The sequence below is a fragment of the Astyanax mexicanus genome, chromosome 1 (genome assembly GCF_023375975.1).
Source record: "Astyanax mexicanus isolate ESR-SI-001 chromosome 1, AstMex3_surface, whole genome shotgun sequence".
In the NCBI taxonomy this organism is placed as follows: Eukaryota; Metazoa; Chordata; class Actinopteri; order Characiformes; family Acestrorhamphidae; genus Astyanax; species Astyanax mexicanus.
In genome coordinates, this window is record NC_064408.1 from 79,667,610 (window position 1) to 79,685,638 (window position 18,029).

At 38.3% G+C, this 18,029-nt stretch overlaps 2 protein-coding genes across 2 annotated transcripts; one reads left to right on the forward strand and one right to left on the reverse strand.

Moving 5' to 3' along the window:
• Window positions 1–367: 367 nt before the first annotated feature.
• On the reverse strand, window positions 368–15,626 carry parp1 (poly (ADP-ribose) polymerase 1). The gene is made up of 23 exons (XM_007253916.4): window positions 15,392–15,626; window positions 14,255–14,417; window positions 13,584–13,699; window positions 13,242–13,456; window positions 9,756–9,849; window positions 9,539–9,655; window positions 8,948–9,124; window positions 8,624–8,795; window positions 8,224–8,364; window positions 7,106–7,354; window positions 6,729–6,794; window positions 6,519–6,651; window positions 6,229–6,424; window positions 5,957–6,085; window positions 5,235–5,318; window positions 5,006–5,128; window positions 3,338–3,466; window positions 3,086–3,184; window positions 2,370–2,522; window positions 1,966–2,093; window positions 1,809–1,870; window positions 1,558–1,672; window positions 368–1,296 (listed from the first exon to the last, which is right to left on the reverse strand). Exons 1-23 carry the CDS (start codon window positions 15,512–15,514, stop codon window positions 1,215–1,217), a joined length of 3,066 nt encoding a protein of 1,021 aa, XP_007253978.3. The 5' UTR covers window positions 15,515–15,626; the 3' UTR covers window positions 368–1,214.
• On the forward strand, window positions 11,812–13,233 carry LOC103022689 (adenosine receptor A2a-like). The gene is made up of 2 exons (XM_049465194.1): window positions 11,812–11,866; window positions 11,914–13,233. The coding sequence occupies exons 1-2, from the start codon at window positions 11,812–11,814 to the stop codon at window positions 12,831–12,833; spliced, it is 975 nt and encodes a 324-aa protein (XP_049321151.1). The 3' UTR covers window positions 12,834–13,233.
• Window positions 15,627–18,029: the final 2,403 nt, after the last annotated feature.

Consider the following 18,029-nt stretch of genomic DNA (forward strand, 5'->3'; position numbering starts at 1 on the left):
AGGGGATATGCTTTTTCACACCACTGTATATTATGCTACTTTAAAAAGGTCAAATAACCCACACTGTATATTACATCAACCAATTATGCATTTATTCGGACAACTTTCGCTCACTAATTTAACCAAGTGTAATTTGCTTTAATGTAAACAGACACAAAGTCAATGCTTTATTAGCTCAGTTAACTTTAGTCATTTTCGCAAGTAAAAAAAACTGTAGTTATGAGCATTATCAAGTGTTACTTCTTACTTTTATTATTAAAGTAATTTGTCCCCAGTTCTATTTTTGCTTATTTCAGAAGACATCACAAAAATAGTAGAACTAAAAACTTACTTATTTAAAAAACAAACAAAACAAAACAAAACAATATCCCAAAGCACTGATTTTATTCAGGATTTAACATGGTAAAAAAAACAAAGAAAAAAATAGAGCAACCAAATAAGCATCTGTTTTGTCAAATGTTGAGAACTTACAGACATAGACCATCTCCCAACGTGTGTCTTAGAAAAACGGTGTTTACAGGGAAACACCAATTTTTAGATGAGTGGAGTCACTTACTGAATTATGCTTAGCCCAGCATTTTCAATTTTAAAGTGTCTATACAATGTAGACTTTTTTTTAACTATTTGTCTTACTAAAACAGAACAAAAAATGAAGAAAAACAATGCTAACAGTCCTAATACTAGGAATCCTAGTAAATGTGTTCCATTCATGAACAACCAACACTGTGTTACAAGAACCCATCAATGTCCAAAACTGTATACAGTATTTTCTGTCTGTTTTCAGTAAAGAAAATGTCAGTTGACACTTACCAGAATTCTAAATGACCAACCATTTAAAGCCAGTTTGCACATAAGTATTAAAAAAAGGTCTAATAAAACCAATGGAAGACTGTTCTACCCAATACTGTCGGTAGCATCCAAGGAAGATATATTGCCATAAGCAAGTTAAACAAGGCCCTCAAATTTCTGACATTTCACCAAATTTCACATTACTTTGTGTCAACAGAAATGACAAGTCTAATACAGCAAACTGCTGTATTGGGAGGTTTACAAGGAATATCTTGTTATTTGCTTCACGCTAAAGCAGTAGAGAATCCTGTTTAAATGAACTACAGAACTGGATTAATGGTCAGAATTTCCGGTGGCTTCTTGGTGTTGGGTTCTGTGCTCCATTTAGCAAACAGTGATCAGAAGGCAGATCTGTACCAGGTCTCTCACCAGAGAGATGATTGGTAATTAAAGCGAATCTTCAGCAGGTATTTCAGATTCACCTGAGCAACATCGTATACAATATACCTGAAAGAAGTGAAGTTAAGGGAAACAAGGTGGCACCTAATAAATGAAAAACAGTATTTTGTAATACAATGCAGAACTACAAAAATCAATACTATTAATCACAATTAGAATTAAAATGTTTTGGCACCATGATTTATAAACACAAACATATCTGTTATTGTCTAAATCTAAAATACATCTATCGGTAAAAAAATCGAAACCTCTCCAATAGTTACTAATCTGTGAAGAAAAAAGGCCACACTGAAACAATAGTAAGGATACTCGTTGTAGAGCAGACTTGTGTCATCAATGTTTGTGTTGACTCCTTTACCCAGTGGGATGTCCACTCCTTTCAGAGAGACAGTGGCACCTTGATCTGGAGCAGTCCTTCCCAAACCTACAAAATGGCAAATTTTACACAACAGCAAATTCTTTTAGCAAAAGCTCATGACATTTATGCTCATAATATTTGATTTTTTTAAACTGCAGGAAAAATAGCATGTGTGTATGCACAATCTGAATAGTGGCCTTACCTTTCACACTGTGCTTTCCTTTAGGTAGTTTTGTGATGTGTGATGCTTTTTTCAGTTCATGCCTTCAAAAGAGAAAGACCCACAGCATTTTATTATTAAACAACAAGTCAAGAAAAAACCATACACAGACAATATTAAAGAAAACGATTTCTCTTACATATTGCCCAGAGCAACCTCTCCTAACAGAATGAGGCCTACAGGATCAGCTTGGGAAGTGTGGCAGTAATTGGCACTCTTAGATACCATGTCAGCAAAGTACACACCTTTGCCAAACATATAACCTGTCTGAAGAAAAAAATATATATACACAACAGTAAATCACCTGTGACGATATGTTTGTAACAAGCTTTTCAATCTTACTACTGCTAAAGAAGAAGCTTAACAGTATTAGAATTGTATCTATGGTTTATTTTGTTTGGGGTACTGTTCAGTAAGTAATAATCTGAAACAAATGTGCCAAATGTGGCACTATTAAATGTTTAGGGAGAATAAAAAGCATTATTTGCAACTGTACTTGAAGGTAAACAACAGCAGGTGGCACTGCAGGATCTTGGTACATACCACTGGCGCCTCGGGTGGAGCAATACGCAGACCCTGAGATAGGATACCCGCATAATTGGTGGTGCGGGAGCCGTGCCACAGCAGCTGCCGATTGGGCAATTCTTTGAAGGGACGATAGCGTTGGTATTCACCCTCACGATCAATCTTGAAGATCTAAACGACAGAGAAAATCAGATTGTATAAAAAAATCCGACTGTATACATTTTAGAGCACTTTGTAAAGTGCAAAAGGGCAAAAAAAAAAAAAAATGCATTTTTCGGCTCAATACTCGAGAGTCACTTTAACAAACTGGATTTCAAAACATTACATATCAGTTTAAAATACTAAGCAGCTCTAAATACATGTCCAATGGTATTTTAAGCAAATATCTATTGATATTATGATTATGATGTCCAAAAGTTTGCGGACACGCCTTCTATTGAACGTCTTCAGGTATGTTGCATCCAAATGCAGACATAGATGTGTAAATCTAATTACAGAGCTTGTGTGATCACTGTTGAGAAATTCTGCCAATAGAACAGGATTCTCTAAAACACAAACAAACATTTTGGCCCAATATCTAATACCAGGCATGAGCCAGAGGCACTACTCCCCAGAGCTGTGGAGCAGTAGAACTAAGTTCTCTGCTATGATGGGGAGGTGATCATCCAACTGGCAACTTATGACAATACCACCCTACATTTACATAAACATGCCTTTTAAAAAAGAAAACTTACCTCTTCAACTTCGAGTGTGTAAGTATTATGAGTTGAAGCATGTGTGTTCTTTACATACTGGTGGATCAGCTGAGCCTCTTCTGATGAGTTATCAAGAACCTGAAATAAAGGGAACCATTTTAAATAACTACTGTATGCATTATAGTAAATAATAAATGCAATAAAAATCAGCAGGGCTGTATATTTGTACATTTGTGCAAAGACAGAGGAAGAGAAAGAGAAAGAGAGAGGGAGAGAAAACATTTAACACACCTCAATCTTAGTTTTGAGTTTCTCATAGTTAATGTCAATAGGATCTTTTTTGTTATCTTCAGCTCCTCCACGTAACAGGCTGTAGGCCACTTCAATGTCCAGAAGATTGTCCAGCATCTGAACTTTAGTCTGATGAGAAATTATAACATAATATTAATGGTGTTCATAACAGTAAAGATTTGTAGCTATTAAATGATAAGTGTCTGCAAACTTATTGAACAAATACTTTTGTGCTGGTAAGCAAAACCTACATCAGTGTGTCCGTTAATCTTCAGAAAACGTATTTTATTTATGTGTACCCAGTGTTCTCCCCATATGTAGCTGAGCCAATTCATGCCAGGTTCACTCAGCCAATTTTAGCACAGTTTTTCAGTCGATGACAGTTTTCCAATGATCACCGCCCAAAAAAATAAACTGCTCTGAGGCAAATCGGGGTTCTCTCAGCTCTTGCATGTGAATTTTTGAAAGATGCTTGCTGACGAGTTACTGACAACTGGCAAATATTTGGCATGCTAAATATCTGATCCAGTCAGCAACTATGTAGAAAGAGAACAAGAGGTCCAGAACGCATCTCCTGCATGACCAGAGCTGTTTATATAGAGTATGGCCACTTTTGCTTTCCTGTTATATTACCGTAAACTCTAGAAGGAGTAAAGCAATGTATTTTACAAAAGAAAAAAAGTAAATAAAGGGTACCTGTATATTTATTTTTTTCCACAGCAAACAGGTGTTAGACTAAAAAGACACATGAACCTCTGCTATTCTGAGCAAGTTAAAGCTAGAATACATATAAAAGGCTTATTACTGAATTGTTAAAGCTCACAAAAATGATATCTGTAAAGTTAAAACATGATTTAGTTCTAAGTTGCAGACATAAGTACATATTTCAGTATAAGATGATCAGACATTTATGAACTCTGATTTTACTCGATTGCTTCATATGAACCCATTCATTTTGGACTCACTGCAAGCACATACTCTCTTCTCTAGAGATTCTCTGCCATGGCATCACAACTTCTCATGTGGGTTTAGTTCTGCCGTGTTCTTGTGCCAAAACGTGTTTCTAAAGAGCTACCAGGTGAGTCTGTGGAATTTGTGACCCTGTATTGCTGATCAGTCGTGTACTGTGAAAGACCCAACAACACGACTCGCAATTACAGCACAGCCAGTCATGTAGTACCCATTAACTAACAATTTAAACAGCTGTGTGTTGCGAACCTGGCATAATGCACCCATTCACTAGAACTTCCCCTATGACTCTCAACATTCCAAGGGTGAGGACAAGCACGTATCCCTGATACATGTGAAGTCAGGCACAGATTCTCTTTAAGCTGCTGTCAATATAGCATCAGAAGGCAGGGGGAAAAGCACCAGATACCCAGCTCAAATATATCCGCTAACTGTGCCATCTGCCTACCTCTGAAAGAACAACTACGCAACACTATCGATTCAATATTCTTTTTTTTCTTAATTTTTATTTGATTAAAATCATTATAGGAATACTGAATTGTGAACAGTATTGAAAGCAATATCAAATGTACGTCATCTAAACAATTACAGAACAACATAGTCCATTGAAATTTAATCTGGGTCCCAGTCACAATCAAACCCTCAGGTGCTTTCAGAGACTCGCTCTTAGAGAAATATAGCCTGGTGTCCCAGTCTTACCTGGATGTAGTCCAAGTTACTTAACAGGGGAGGTTTCTTCATGCCGAAGTCGTGTGGGATCAGAGTGTAGAAGCGGTTGGACAAGTCCAGGATCATAGGCTCTGGAGCATTGTCAGAAACAGCCTGGTGTAGACAGATAGATAAATGGATGGATGGAGAGACACACATTGCACAATTAATGTATTACTGTGAAAAATTACCATAATTACAACACTGACGTCACACTGACCTGCTGAACTTCACTGAGGAGAGAATAAGCACTCTGGATTTGCCTCTTACTCAGTTTTCCCAAAGGCATTTTCTGCAGGTCGATCTGTTAGAGGAAATGTACAGATAATTAGTTCTGGAACCTTTGCACAGAGTTTTCACAGCACGTCCAATACTGTCCTATCTAGCCTTAGTAAGCTGCACAGTATCATATAGCCTCACAAAAAAACATAATAGGGGTGTAAAAATGCACTGATCTGATAAACATGAACCTACTGGCACCAAGCTTAATGCCAAATGTAGGCTAAATGTGTATGAAGCCCCCACAGCATGCTGCAGTGGAGAAGTGGAACTGTTCTCTTTTTGGGATTATTTCTCAAGTCATTGAAATAAAAAAAAAATTAGAATAGTAAATGAAATTAAATTATGTTCTCTAACTGATTAACCGTTTTTAGTCTGAGTTCATGTATATTTCAAGGAATGATGCTTAGAAAATCTACTAATTACTGCTCCAGCTAAAAGCTTTTACACACTGAGGGAAAAAACTATGCTCTGGCAGAGGGGCTATGGTACGAGATAGCAAATAGCCGCAGCACATAGGCATTTCACGCAAAACACAAATGCACTGATGAACAAGCAGCTCCAGTTCATTTTACACTTTACTCATACATAATTAATATAAGGACAATTTAGTAAAATCATTAAGTAAATGTAATATTTTATCTGATTGTATGTAAATCTTACCTCAAACTCCACCATGGCTTTCTTCATGCTCTCCACATCAAAGATCATTCGGATGAGCTCTTGGATTGGTTTAGCTAGTTGAGACTTGGTGCCTGAGCTGGCGGCCAGTTTCTTCACTGCCTCCTCATCCTGCGGGAAAACACACAGAAACTTATTTGGATACAACATCAGTGTTATTTTCACATACACAGTCTAGGTTTGGCATTGAATTCAACCTTTAAATACAAGTGCGAAATGAACATTCATGAAGAAAAACAAGGAAAAGTATGTACCTGCCCATAATCAATCTCAAGAGGGTAAAATTTGTTGGGGTATTTAGTGAAGCTACTTGAGGTCCATGAATTGCCTGTCTTTTCTTCATACACGCTTCGGAAGTTGTCCATGGCAGAGTTCTTGTCATAAAACTTATCCAGTTTGTTTCCACCGATAGTGGTTCCCACTCGTCCCCATGACCTGAACACCCAGTACCTGCTCAAGGAAAATAAAAGTTAAATAATCAAATAAATACACTGGGCAAGAAAGTGGGAGAAGAAGCAGACGAGATCCCCCCATCCTCTCTCACCGTTTCTGGACGTCGTCCTCCAGCAGCTGGAGTTTGTAGTAAGAGTTGGTGCCTCTGACAATGTCCACTAGACCCAGAGTAGCACTGTGGATCTTGCCATTCTGATCCAAAACATGAGCGCAGTTCCCCAAACCTGAGTCAGTACATGGCATTAATCCAAATTATTTCTTCCAGTTAGACACTAACAAATGATCAAACACATAAACCAACCTGAGTCTGGGTCGACTGCAGCTCCACCTTTAACAGTCAACTTCATCTTCTTTGACTTGCTACTACCTGTAAAACATTTTTTATGTTTTACAGAGCAAGAACAAGGCTTGAGCAATATATAGGGGTTGACATTTAGGTAAATGATTTTTGGATAATACATCAATTAAAATGTCACATTTAAATCATTCTAATGATATTCAAAAATAAAATATTATTTTATTTCAAACATACAAATAAAGTATGAAATACTATTTTATTAATTGTCTCCATTACACCAGTGTGTAACTATATCCTCCAGCCACATCACAGATTAGCTAAAATCCTTAGATTATATTTAAATGGATAAAAAAAAAAAGTAAACCAAACATGCCCCTCACCTTCTTCCTCGTTGCTCCTCCCACTGCTCTTTGAGGACATGGCTCCAGTTGACTTAGAAGCTCCTGATGGGGCTGGAGCTGGACCCTCCAATTTAACCTCCGCTCCCCAGGGCGAGATACCATGCAGGGAGATGAGCTCCTGCAGGGCTTTGCCTGAGGACTTAATATCGCTGAGGAAATCTTCAGACACTACCCGCACCCCAGCGTCTCTCACCTCCTCCATCTTCTTACTCATCTTTTCTACCTCCTCTGAAACAGCAGAGGCACACAGACAGTGTTATCTGATCCTATCCAATCACTCAGTCCTGGGAGATTCCTCATCAACATAAGCATAGAATTTACAATATGACAACACTTTGTATTGTAAATTTATCTGTAATTATTATTTTCATATATTTACAAATGCTTAATTGTGCATCTCAAAAGTATTCTGAAACTTTAAATGCAAATTAATATTGTGCAATAACAATCTCCCCAACTTACAAGGCCAATTACCCAACACACTCATTAGGACTCCCCCTATGACTAGTGATGCCCCAACACCAGGAGGGTGAAGACTAGCACATGCCTCCTCTGATACATATGAGGTCAGCCACCACCTCTTTTCCAAATGCTGCTGATGCAGCATTACAGAGTAGCATCACAGCACTCTCGGAGGAAAGCGCAGCAACTCAGTTCTGATACATAAGCTCACAGGCGCCTTGTGCTGCGCGTCATCACCCTTTGGAGTGATGAGGGGAGAGCGCCATCTACCCACCCAGAGAGAGCAAGGCCTATTGTGCTCTCTCAGGGCTCCGGTAACCAATGACAGGATACATGACAGGATGGCAGCGCTTAGCTGGACCACTCGGAGCCCCCCACAAATAGCTTTTTTTTAAAGAATTAATTTTAATAAATACATAAAATAAACAGCAGCTAACTGTGGGTTTGTGATGTTTGGAGGTTATGGATAGGTTAGGGTGTAAAATACGAATATGCATACAGTGTAAAAAAGGAGCAAATGTTTGCTGATTGAAGAGCAGAAAGGCTTAACCATTTTACAGACAACAGATCTTTAAGAATAATTTATGGTTTAAATACCCTGGACCAGTGCACACTTTTTAATATATTAAACTCACTCTTAGTGCTGAGACAGAAAACAGCTTTATTGACTGTGCCAGTAATCTTCCCTCCCAGTTCCTCCACTGCAGCCTTCAGCTCATCTTTATTCTTACTCAGCTTTCCCACAGTCAGCACCTTCAGTCCAGTCAGAGGCTTATCTGAAGGTATAGGACAATATAACAAAAAGTTTAACATTAGTAAACATGATGTTTGTTCATTTAATTATTTATAGAAAAGATATTTAGGCAATGAAAAATCATCATTAGGTACAGGATGAGAACCCAATACATTTATAAAGCTATAAAATAATTTATAGCTAAAATCTTGGCACTCGATAGCATCTGCACAAGCTTTGAGCAAACAGTAAACTAATTAACATTAGCAAGGATGTTGTCAGGCTCTGAATGAGAATCTGACCTGCAGGCACTTCAGTGGGAGTCTCAATGGGTGCTCTGGAGGTGCTGGAGGTTGCAGCAGCAGTAGTAGCAGTGGAGGCAGGAACTGCAGGAGGAGCTGGAGCCTCTTTGGGGAAAAGTCGATCCTGGCGCTTAAACTTAAACTTCTTCAAAAAGGGAACTTCATGGAACTCCTGAAGAACAGAAATTATATAAACATATATTTCATGTCCATACAGGTGCAAATTGAATTCAAATACAATTTAAAGACTAATATAGTATAATCAAGTGTATAGACAATCATTAGTTCATCTAAAGAGGTTTTAAACTTTACAGTGAAACAAACCTTAGGAGTCACCCAGTCCTTGCGGTTGGGGGTCTGAGTCCTAACGTTACATTTAGTCCAAGCAGAGATGTCTCCTGTGCAGTAGTAGGCATCACTCTTAAACACAATCTGACCCTGGCAGGTCTCACACGGCTTTAAGGCCCCAAAAGCCATGCAGTCTGATAGACGGTCCAACACCTGAAAATTGCACAGATTCGTTAGAGCTCTGCTGATAAAGAAAAATCATGACATCGAACCAGTCATTTGGAATTTTAACACTCAAATGACGCATTCAGTAATGCACGTTTTTATGGGTTTGTATTAGTACCTGAGTAACTGAATAAAACATGTTATGCACCTCACAATTTTTTTTAGATGTGAACATATTGTTTTCTGTAATGCTAAACCAGGTCGTTAACACGTTGCATATATTTAAATACGCAAATATTTAAATATCAGCATTGGTCCATATCAATATATCCCTACCTACACTGAAACAGGTAATTTGTTCAATCTGCTTTAAAAACAGGATGCGTGACTTTATTCTACTGTCAGTGTGTCAACATTAAACTGCATAACCACTTTTTCAGCACTTCAGTGCTCTGCTCTTACATTGGACTCTCCTGAGGGAACTTCCTGGTCATTAGCAATGAGAAGCTCCTTCATATCATTGGTCGAACAGTACTTCTTCAACTTGTCTTTAATTCCCCAAACCAACTGGCTCTGTTCCTGTTAGAGACAAACAAGACAGGTAATAGTAACAATAAAGCACAGATAATATGCAAACTACAATCATGTATTCCTTCATGATCAAACATATCTATCTAACCTTCAGCTGCTGCTGCAGCTGCTTCTCCTCCTCTGCCTCTTTCTTTTGTTTTTTGGCGGCTCCTTCTCCATCCACACTGTCCGCCTTTCTTTTCCTGAGAAGGAAAACAGCAAATAGTTCTTAGCGATAAAGAATCCTCTAGTACCTGGTAATAACTAATAATCTTAATTAATAACAGGCCATATTCTTTATATAGTCTTAAAGCTGGAGTGAAATTGTTTAAACCAACTTTCTATCCGACTTGAACGTAAAAACTTTTAATGCCACCTCGGGTCACGTAAATAACCGCAGTGGGCATTTATTAGTGGGGCTCATTAGAAGCTTGCTGGTAGCCTGAGGCAAGGTCTTGTTGGCACATGCCCTCCAGACCCAAGAGCCACAAAAACGGAGATAATTAATTGAATCACTTGTACAGATGGACAGCCTATGGGAAATACCATACCATCATTCTGAATCCCCTTTGGCCATCAGGGACATAATTATTGACAATGGATAAACATATAGGCATCAGAGGACGTCAACAATGATCCATTAGGGGAAGAAACCAAAAACAAGAAAAAAGGACCCTCCCAGAATAAGAGAAGCCTTATAAAACCATGTCCTACCAACAGTCGAAGACAAATTAAACATTAAGCTTATTTTTTAGCTTATAGGAAGGAGACTGGTGTTTAGCTAAAACAATTTCTGTAATGTACAAGTATTAATAAAAAAAAGCACTGCTTTCCTGAAGGACAGATTTAAGGAACTGAAATGCACGGCATAGAAGAAAAACAGCATCTCTGTAACAAGACGACAGCAATTCAGTAAGTATATGCAACTTTCTAAATTATTTATGTAAGAACTGCAAGGTAAGATGTAAGCATCTTTAACAAATGTGTAGAGAAATATTTTTAGAGACATCCTTAAAGCTTGTAGACAGCTTTTATTTATATATTTAAAAAAAGGTTCCTAGGGTTCTAAACATGATCAAGCTCTGTGTATCTCTTATTTTAAAAAAATCTAAAAAGAAGTTTTGTTACTGTACTAGCAGAAAATGTAGAACTAGTAAAAAAAAGTGTTTATTCCAATTAGAAAATGATCAAAAACTGTGTGTTCTAACAATTTACAGTCATCTATATGCTGCATAGCACATGAAATATGCAATTGGTCAGTGCTGTGATGTAAAGTGTATAGTGTGAGTATGCTGCCATATTGTCAAACTCTTTAGTAAGGGTCTTGAGACATTTTTCAAAAAATCAATTCCTTTAGAGTTATTTACAACAAGCTACCCATCCTTACACCTCAGAATTTGGAGGATATTAATTGGGAATACAATGCCTGTGATCCGAGCCATAGTCATTAATCCTGTTTCTCAAATTCCTCCACCCAACACAGCTCATGTTGGGCTTGATAATCAGCTGATGACCTGAATCAGGTATGTTGCATCAAGGAATTCTAGAAAACATTGCAGTGCTGTGGGTGGCCAGAAGCAGGATTAAGAAACATATCTAAAGGAATCAAACTGTTAAGTTGTGTTCAGACTGCAGGCAAATTGTTGATTTCACTGTAATTGGCAAGTGTGAAGAACGCATTTTTGTCCCAACAACACAAATGTATCTGCATATGTTGTTGTGGCGTACAGACCCATCCCATTTCTTCTGTCAATATAGACTGTATAAAATCATGGTTTGTTGCATTGTTAGTAATGCAAAAGACAAAATGAAATTCAATTGTTCAAACCTGCTAGTAAAAATTAGATTTGTGACCACATTCCAAATCTCCTTCAAATGTGGTTTGGACCCAATTTGCAAACATGAAGCTGGATACAACCTAGATATTCTTAAAACTTGATTTAGGCTGGCAGTCTGAATATAGTACAAAATACTTTATAGGTTTGTAATTTGTGGTCTAAAATACTGTTGTGTTTTTTTACAGCAAATAATGAACGAGACGGCTGTAAATGCCACGTTTTCACCGGCTCTGCTCTACATAAACACCACCATTCTGAACCTTACCAACCTTACAAACTTTACAAATATCACTTCTTATCAAAACAGTAGCTTTCTGGCCATCACGTATGGCACAACTAGAGCAACGACCGCAATCACTGCATCGGCCACCACTCAGCCACGGCCACAAACAAACTCAACTCTTCTTTCAACTGTAGCCACAACTCCAGCTAATGTAGTGGTGTCTGTAAATGTTCCCTACATGGCAGCTGAGCTGGTCATTGCCTTCCTCTCCACAGTGGGCAACCTCTTGGTGTGTGCGGCGGTCGGGCTCAACCGTAAGCTCCACACAGTTACCAACTACTTTTTGGTATCTCTTGCAGTGGCGGACGTGTGTGTGGGTGCACTGGCCATTCCCTGTGCCATCCTGACAGACACTGGCATCCCGCGCAACAACCTGTACCTGTGCCTGCTCATGCTGTCTGTGCTCATCATGTTGACCCAAAGTTCCATATTCAGCTTGCTGGCTGTGGCAGTGGAGCGTTATGTGGCCATCTTCATGCCTTTTCGCTACCACAGCCTAATGACGCCACGCAACGCACTGTTGGTCATTCTGGTCACCTGGGTTTTAGCCTTCCTCATTGGCTTGGTGCCCATAATGGGCTGGCACAAAACCCCACCCGACTCAGGCTACTGCTTCTTCGTGCTGGTGGTGGACATGACCTACATGGTCTACTTCAACTTCTTCGCCTGCGTGCTGACGCCCCTAGTGGTCATGTTTCTCATCTATGCGCAGATTTTTGTCACAGTCAAGCACCAGGTCAGGAGAATCGCTGCAGAACGAGGCGTGGCAGGCGGTGGAGCTGATGGAGCGGCAAATATTAAGAAAGAAATGAAGACTGCCACCTCACTTTTCCTAGTCCTCTTCCTCTTCACTGTCTGCTGGATCCCGCTGCATGTGATCAACTGCTTTCTGCTACTGTGCCCAACCTGCCCTGTGCCCCTGCCCTTGCTGCTCACTGCCATCATCCTCTCCCATGCTAACTCAGCTGTCAACCCGTTCCTCTATGCCTACAAGATGAAGAGTTTCAGAGAAGCCTTCAAGGGAATCTTCCTGTGCTTCAGAGGTGTCAGAGATGGAGAGGATTAGGGTGGAGGTACAAACACACAAACATCCTGAGGCAGTTAATTTTTCCTGTAATAACTATAACTTCTCAAACATGATTCATGATTTTGTTTAGGCTTAAAAACGTTTTAACATTCAAGCAGAACATATGTCATTCCCAGTTACTGAACTGCTTGCTACACTGCATAATAGGGCTTACAAAAGTTACAGGCAAAGTCATGGGAACTAAAATAATATGCATACAATCATATTTTGGAAAAAAAACTGAATGAAAAGTGTGACTGTGCAGAGAAAAAAAACAACTTTTCTGCAATGATTTCAATACAAATAAAACTGAACTGTACTTTACATTACAAAAACAACAATACAATTGTTAAAGTGTATTTGTATTTTGCATAAGACACTATGATTAGTATACAGGCTGACACTCACCCTTCAGTCTTAACAGCAGGCAGTCGTTTCTTCAGCTCGTCCTTGTCCTCGGCTCGTAGGGCAGCAAAGCCTTTAAGCTGAGCTGCACTGTACTCAGGTTTAAAGACCAGCTCCTCACGCCGGCTCACAAAGCAACTTGTGTGGTACCAGCGATCGATTAGGCCCAACTGAGGCTTTTCGGGGTCCACTGTTTTCTTTGACACACGAATCTGATCCTGAAGTATAGCAAAGTCGTAAAAATGTTTTAACCAATTCTTAATTTCAGCAGGGTTACATTAATGAAAACTCAAATATAGTCATGACCTGCTAAAACAATAATATATAAAGGCATCAGTAATGTACCTTCTCAATTTTCTGATCGCAGCCCTTGCAGGTGCTTCTGTTGGATTTAGCATATTCCACTGCAAAGTCATTAAGCGTCTTCTCTCCTTTAGCGGCTCCTTTCTGATCACTTTTTGCTGAGAGAATTAAAAGATACAGAAACAATGATCTATACCACTGCCCAGTATACAACTTATTCAGACCATGTCCACTTCCGAGAGTTTATTTTCCTGTATATATACATATATATACATATATATATATATATATATGTATGTATAGCTGAATTTAAAAAAACATCCTCCCAAATGTTCATACATCTGATCTGATCATTTTTAAAGTGGAATCTCAGTTACAAGGTTCAGATGGGACAGAAACATCAGGTGCTGTGACGCTTTACTGGAGCTTCATAACAGACATCTCTCTGAGCAAGAATGTTTGGCTAAATGTACTAAATCTAGAATCTTCAACCAGAGATGCAGCTTCTCTTCTATGGAAGGTGGTGGACTTAAAAGTAAATGGAGCTGATCAACACTCTTTTTGTGTGGTGTTAAAAACACTGCTGTTCAAGCAAAATTCTCCTCTTTTTCCCCGAATTACTATGACACCCTCTAACTAACTGAACATGTTATACTGCTCGTTTGGTAAGATTGTGCTTTGTCTTATTTATCTAAATAATAAAATACAATTACCTCCAGGAGCGCCTCCACCTTCAATCGCTTTTTTCACCTTCTCCTGGTCCTCCCAGCGGAGATCGGTAAAGCCAGATATGTCTGAGGTCGCCTGCACTGCAGCTCGATGCCAAAAGCAGGAGAAATGATGCCAGTGTGGAACTTTTCCATCAAACATGGGCGACTGTGGAGTAAAACACAAAAACCTTAATTTCATTCATCACTTCTGCAACCAAAGAAGTTGAGACAAATGACCACTTACAAACACTTTATTATTTGGACATAAACAGACAACTTACCATCATAAACAAACAAAGCACCAGAAAATGCATTTGTATTTTAAATACATAAATAAAACTTTATGTAGAAATAAATGCTCAAGATAATAGTTAACAACAAGAGTAAATACAGGCTTGTGTAGGCTCACTGTTGATCTGTTATACAGTATTTTACAGTATGTTAACATGCTATAAAGCTGTACACCCCCACTGTACACAAAGCAGAGTTCCTGTAGTTAAGTTCTCACTAAATCTCTGAATTCCTTTGTTTCCTTTGCAGTGCTTTAAACCTGTGGAACTACACTTAATATAAAATAAAACACACAACTTAAAAGCAGTGAATGTAAAATAATTTAAAATGAAAAATGGTATGGTCAAATATCCTTTTTCTGAAGGAGACTGAGTGTACAATACTTTGGTAACATGTTGTAAATGTATTTTCCATTAGGAGTGTTTTTGTGTTAAAGCAGTAACTAGAATAAACATCCATCCCTTTATTTAGCTGATAGGCAGCCAGTTGCAGCGCCTCATGCAGCGGGACTGACTCAGGCCTGGAACAGCTCGAGCTGCTGGTTCCTCTTTCTCATGCTTGTTATTGTGATTTTCGGTTCCACCTTAAATGGCGTATCAGCTACACGCTGCCGCCTGTGGGCCCACAGTGTTACCGGGCAACGTTTAAGGTGGAACGGTATAAAATTCATTCTCAATAAGACGTTAAATGAGGCGGAGAGTCTGGCTGGCCCTGTGGTGAATGTGGTGAGTTCAGAGACAGGCCCGGGATAATTAATTAACTACACTAATCGGGGTTTTAAACCCGTGTTTCAGACACTGTTTAAACCCCGGCTCCGGCTCCTCCTGCACGGCGTGCAGCGCTCCGTACCTGCACCATGATGGCCATCCTCAGAGAGTCCTTAGCGATGTTGTCCTTGCATTTCTTACAGGAGGCTCGCCCGCTCTTCGCATATTCAGCTTTGTACCGCTTGTCGTCCTGCGCATCGGCCATCTCCAATATTCAACTGTGCAAAAACACAAACAGCGGCTTCAGAGTGAACACTGAACAATCCCAGCCCGCGCAGAATACCAGACCTCACCAATCGACACCAACACAATGAGGGTTTCAGACACCGCTAATCGAGCTCAGAGTCACAGAGGCGGGTCAGCCCCAGCACCCCCACACCGCCGTGGATCTGAAGCGCATGTAAGTGATTCTGTCCTCTGTGTCAGGGTAACCCGCCGCAAAACTTTTTAACATATTTTTTTGTTTAACATTTGTGCTTTAAGGACAATACAGGTATAATATGTCTTATTTTAAAGCCCTTATACAATTCCTTAAGGAAGAAAAAATGCAGCTATATCTAAGAGTACAGAAAAAAGTAAATACATACATTACGTGTATAATAACTGAAAAACTGGGCGCTATTTTGTCAGAAATATTTTTTTTGTTTTATAAATTTTTTTTTTTCAGTTTTTAATTGTAGTTTTTTGTAGGTTAGCATGTTTTTCATTAAATACAAATCATTATCCCCTTCCCTCCATTATGTTATTTGTTTTCCACTATCAACTAATTTACTTAGCAATCAAAAGAAGAATTCTTGCTATTAATATCTGGTTTCTATGTTACTTCCTCTGGTATAATTTGTCAAAATAAAGCATAATGGTTCTAATAGGAATTCTAGATTTAGGCTTTTTTTATTTTGCATGTTTTTCCAATATTTTAATAATGTTGGCATTCCTAAAATATGTGTGTATGCACCGCAAAACCTTTAATCATATTTTATTTGCTTTCTTTTATTTGGTTCCTGTGAACATGGAGCCTATTATATTTGTTAATTTTAATTTATGTTTGCTTTTCTTGTTTTTTCTTGGTTTAATTTATGCTTGCACTTGTAGATGTTGCAGCTTCATTATTTTCTTGTCCCAAAAACTGTATTAATAATTTACTCCATGAAACCATCAACGAGCTCGACCTAAACATGTTTTGTAAATTGAATAAATTTCTGCTACATCTTACTTTACATTTTCTGAATTACCTATATATTGGAAGAATTTTTACTTTGCAAAATAAATAAATATATATTCATTTTGACCTGCGACCCTCTTGCAGTACCTCAACGTCCCACTGGGGGGCGGCGGCCGACTGGTTAAAAAACACTGGCCAGGTGATCGACGCACAGCATTGTTTCTGCAAGTAAAGGAGAAGGATGGTACATAAATGCACATTAAAAATGAAAGCATTTTACTACAGTGCAAATATATTATGGAAGCTTAGTTGGGACGTTCGAGTTCTCTGGAGTTTTCTGAACTCAAACTTTTAAGTTTTGAAAAAAGAAATCTAGAAATCTTTAGTTCAGATAATCTTTTTTATATGCATAAAAAACTTTATTATTAAGACTCACCAACTTAAAAATTCAATTTGTTCTGTTAGTTGGCCTGATTTAGATTCTATAAAACGTGCTGACTATCCTTTAAGATCAACTAGAACAATTAACTTGTGTCAATCACATATTTTATCATAAATCCAACAAACATAAGGAGCACAATACTTTTGTGAATTTAAGTTGGCAACTGAGAATTTATGACTGTTATGTATATGTCATTAACTGAGACCAGGCAGTTAACTACGATAAAACACATATAAATATATACATATAAATTCCAAGAAAAGACACCTTTTAGAGAATGACTACACACTGATAGTGAGTGAGAGGTGGAAGGATACGCCGAATATGCAAACAACATCAGGTGTGCAGAGTAGTTGGCTTGGCCTCAAGTAGTTTTCAACTATTACAATTTGTAAAGTTTCCAACACAAATGATTTACTTAGGCGAACTTCTAACAAGAAACTTGATAATGTTAGTTAAGGCAGTTAGTTTGCTATATTTTATGGCGCCATTCATTATTTCTTGTTTAGTTGGCTTATAATTTTGATTAAAGAGAACAATATTACGTTTTGTGTTTTACAGTGCTAAATAGTGTAATTATAGACTCTATATAATATATATTGAATAATATAGACTCTAGTCCTCCTGTTTGTCTGTATACTTTATTATCTCTTTTCACCCTATTCTTCAATTATAGGCCTGTCAGTGCAGCAATAAAACTGAGGCGTTTAATAACACCAGCAGCACTGCTGTGTCTGATCAACTTTGCCATCACCGTGCAAGTGTCACTGCAGTGCTGAGAATGATCCATCACCCAATTGATACTTGCCGTGTGGTAGTTCTGTGGGATCCTGATAAATAGATACATTTTTTTCCACATAAAGTAGGTTAACCTCCAGTGACTGATAGATTTCTGGACACTTATTACAAAGAAATATTAGACAGCTAATTCACTTGACTGTTTAAGGGCAACAGCTGTAAATCATTGCAAGATAAATCCACAGGGTTTAAATATTTATAATATAATTTTCAGGAACTGTCATAGTGTGCAGCAATGATGAGATGATAAGAGATGATAAGCATGGATTGAATTCATGGTGTATAGGGTATGTTTACACTTTGCAGCAGTCTTAATGA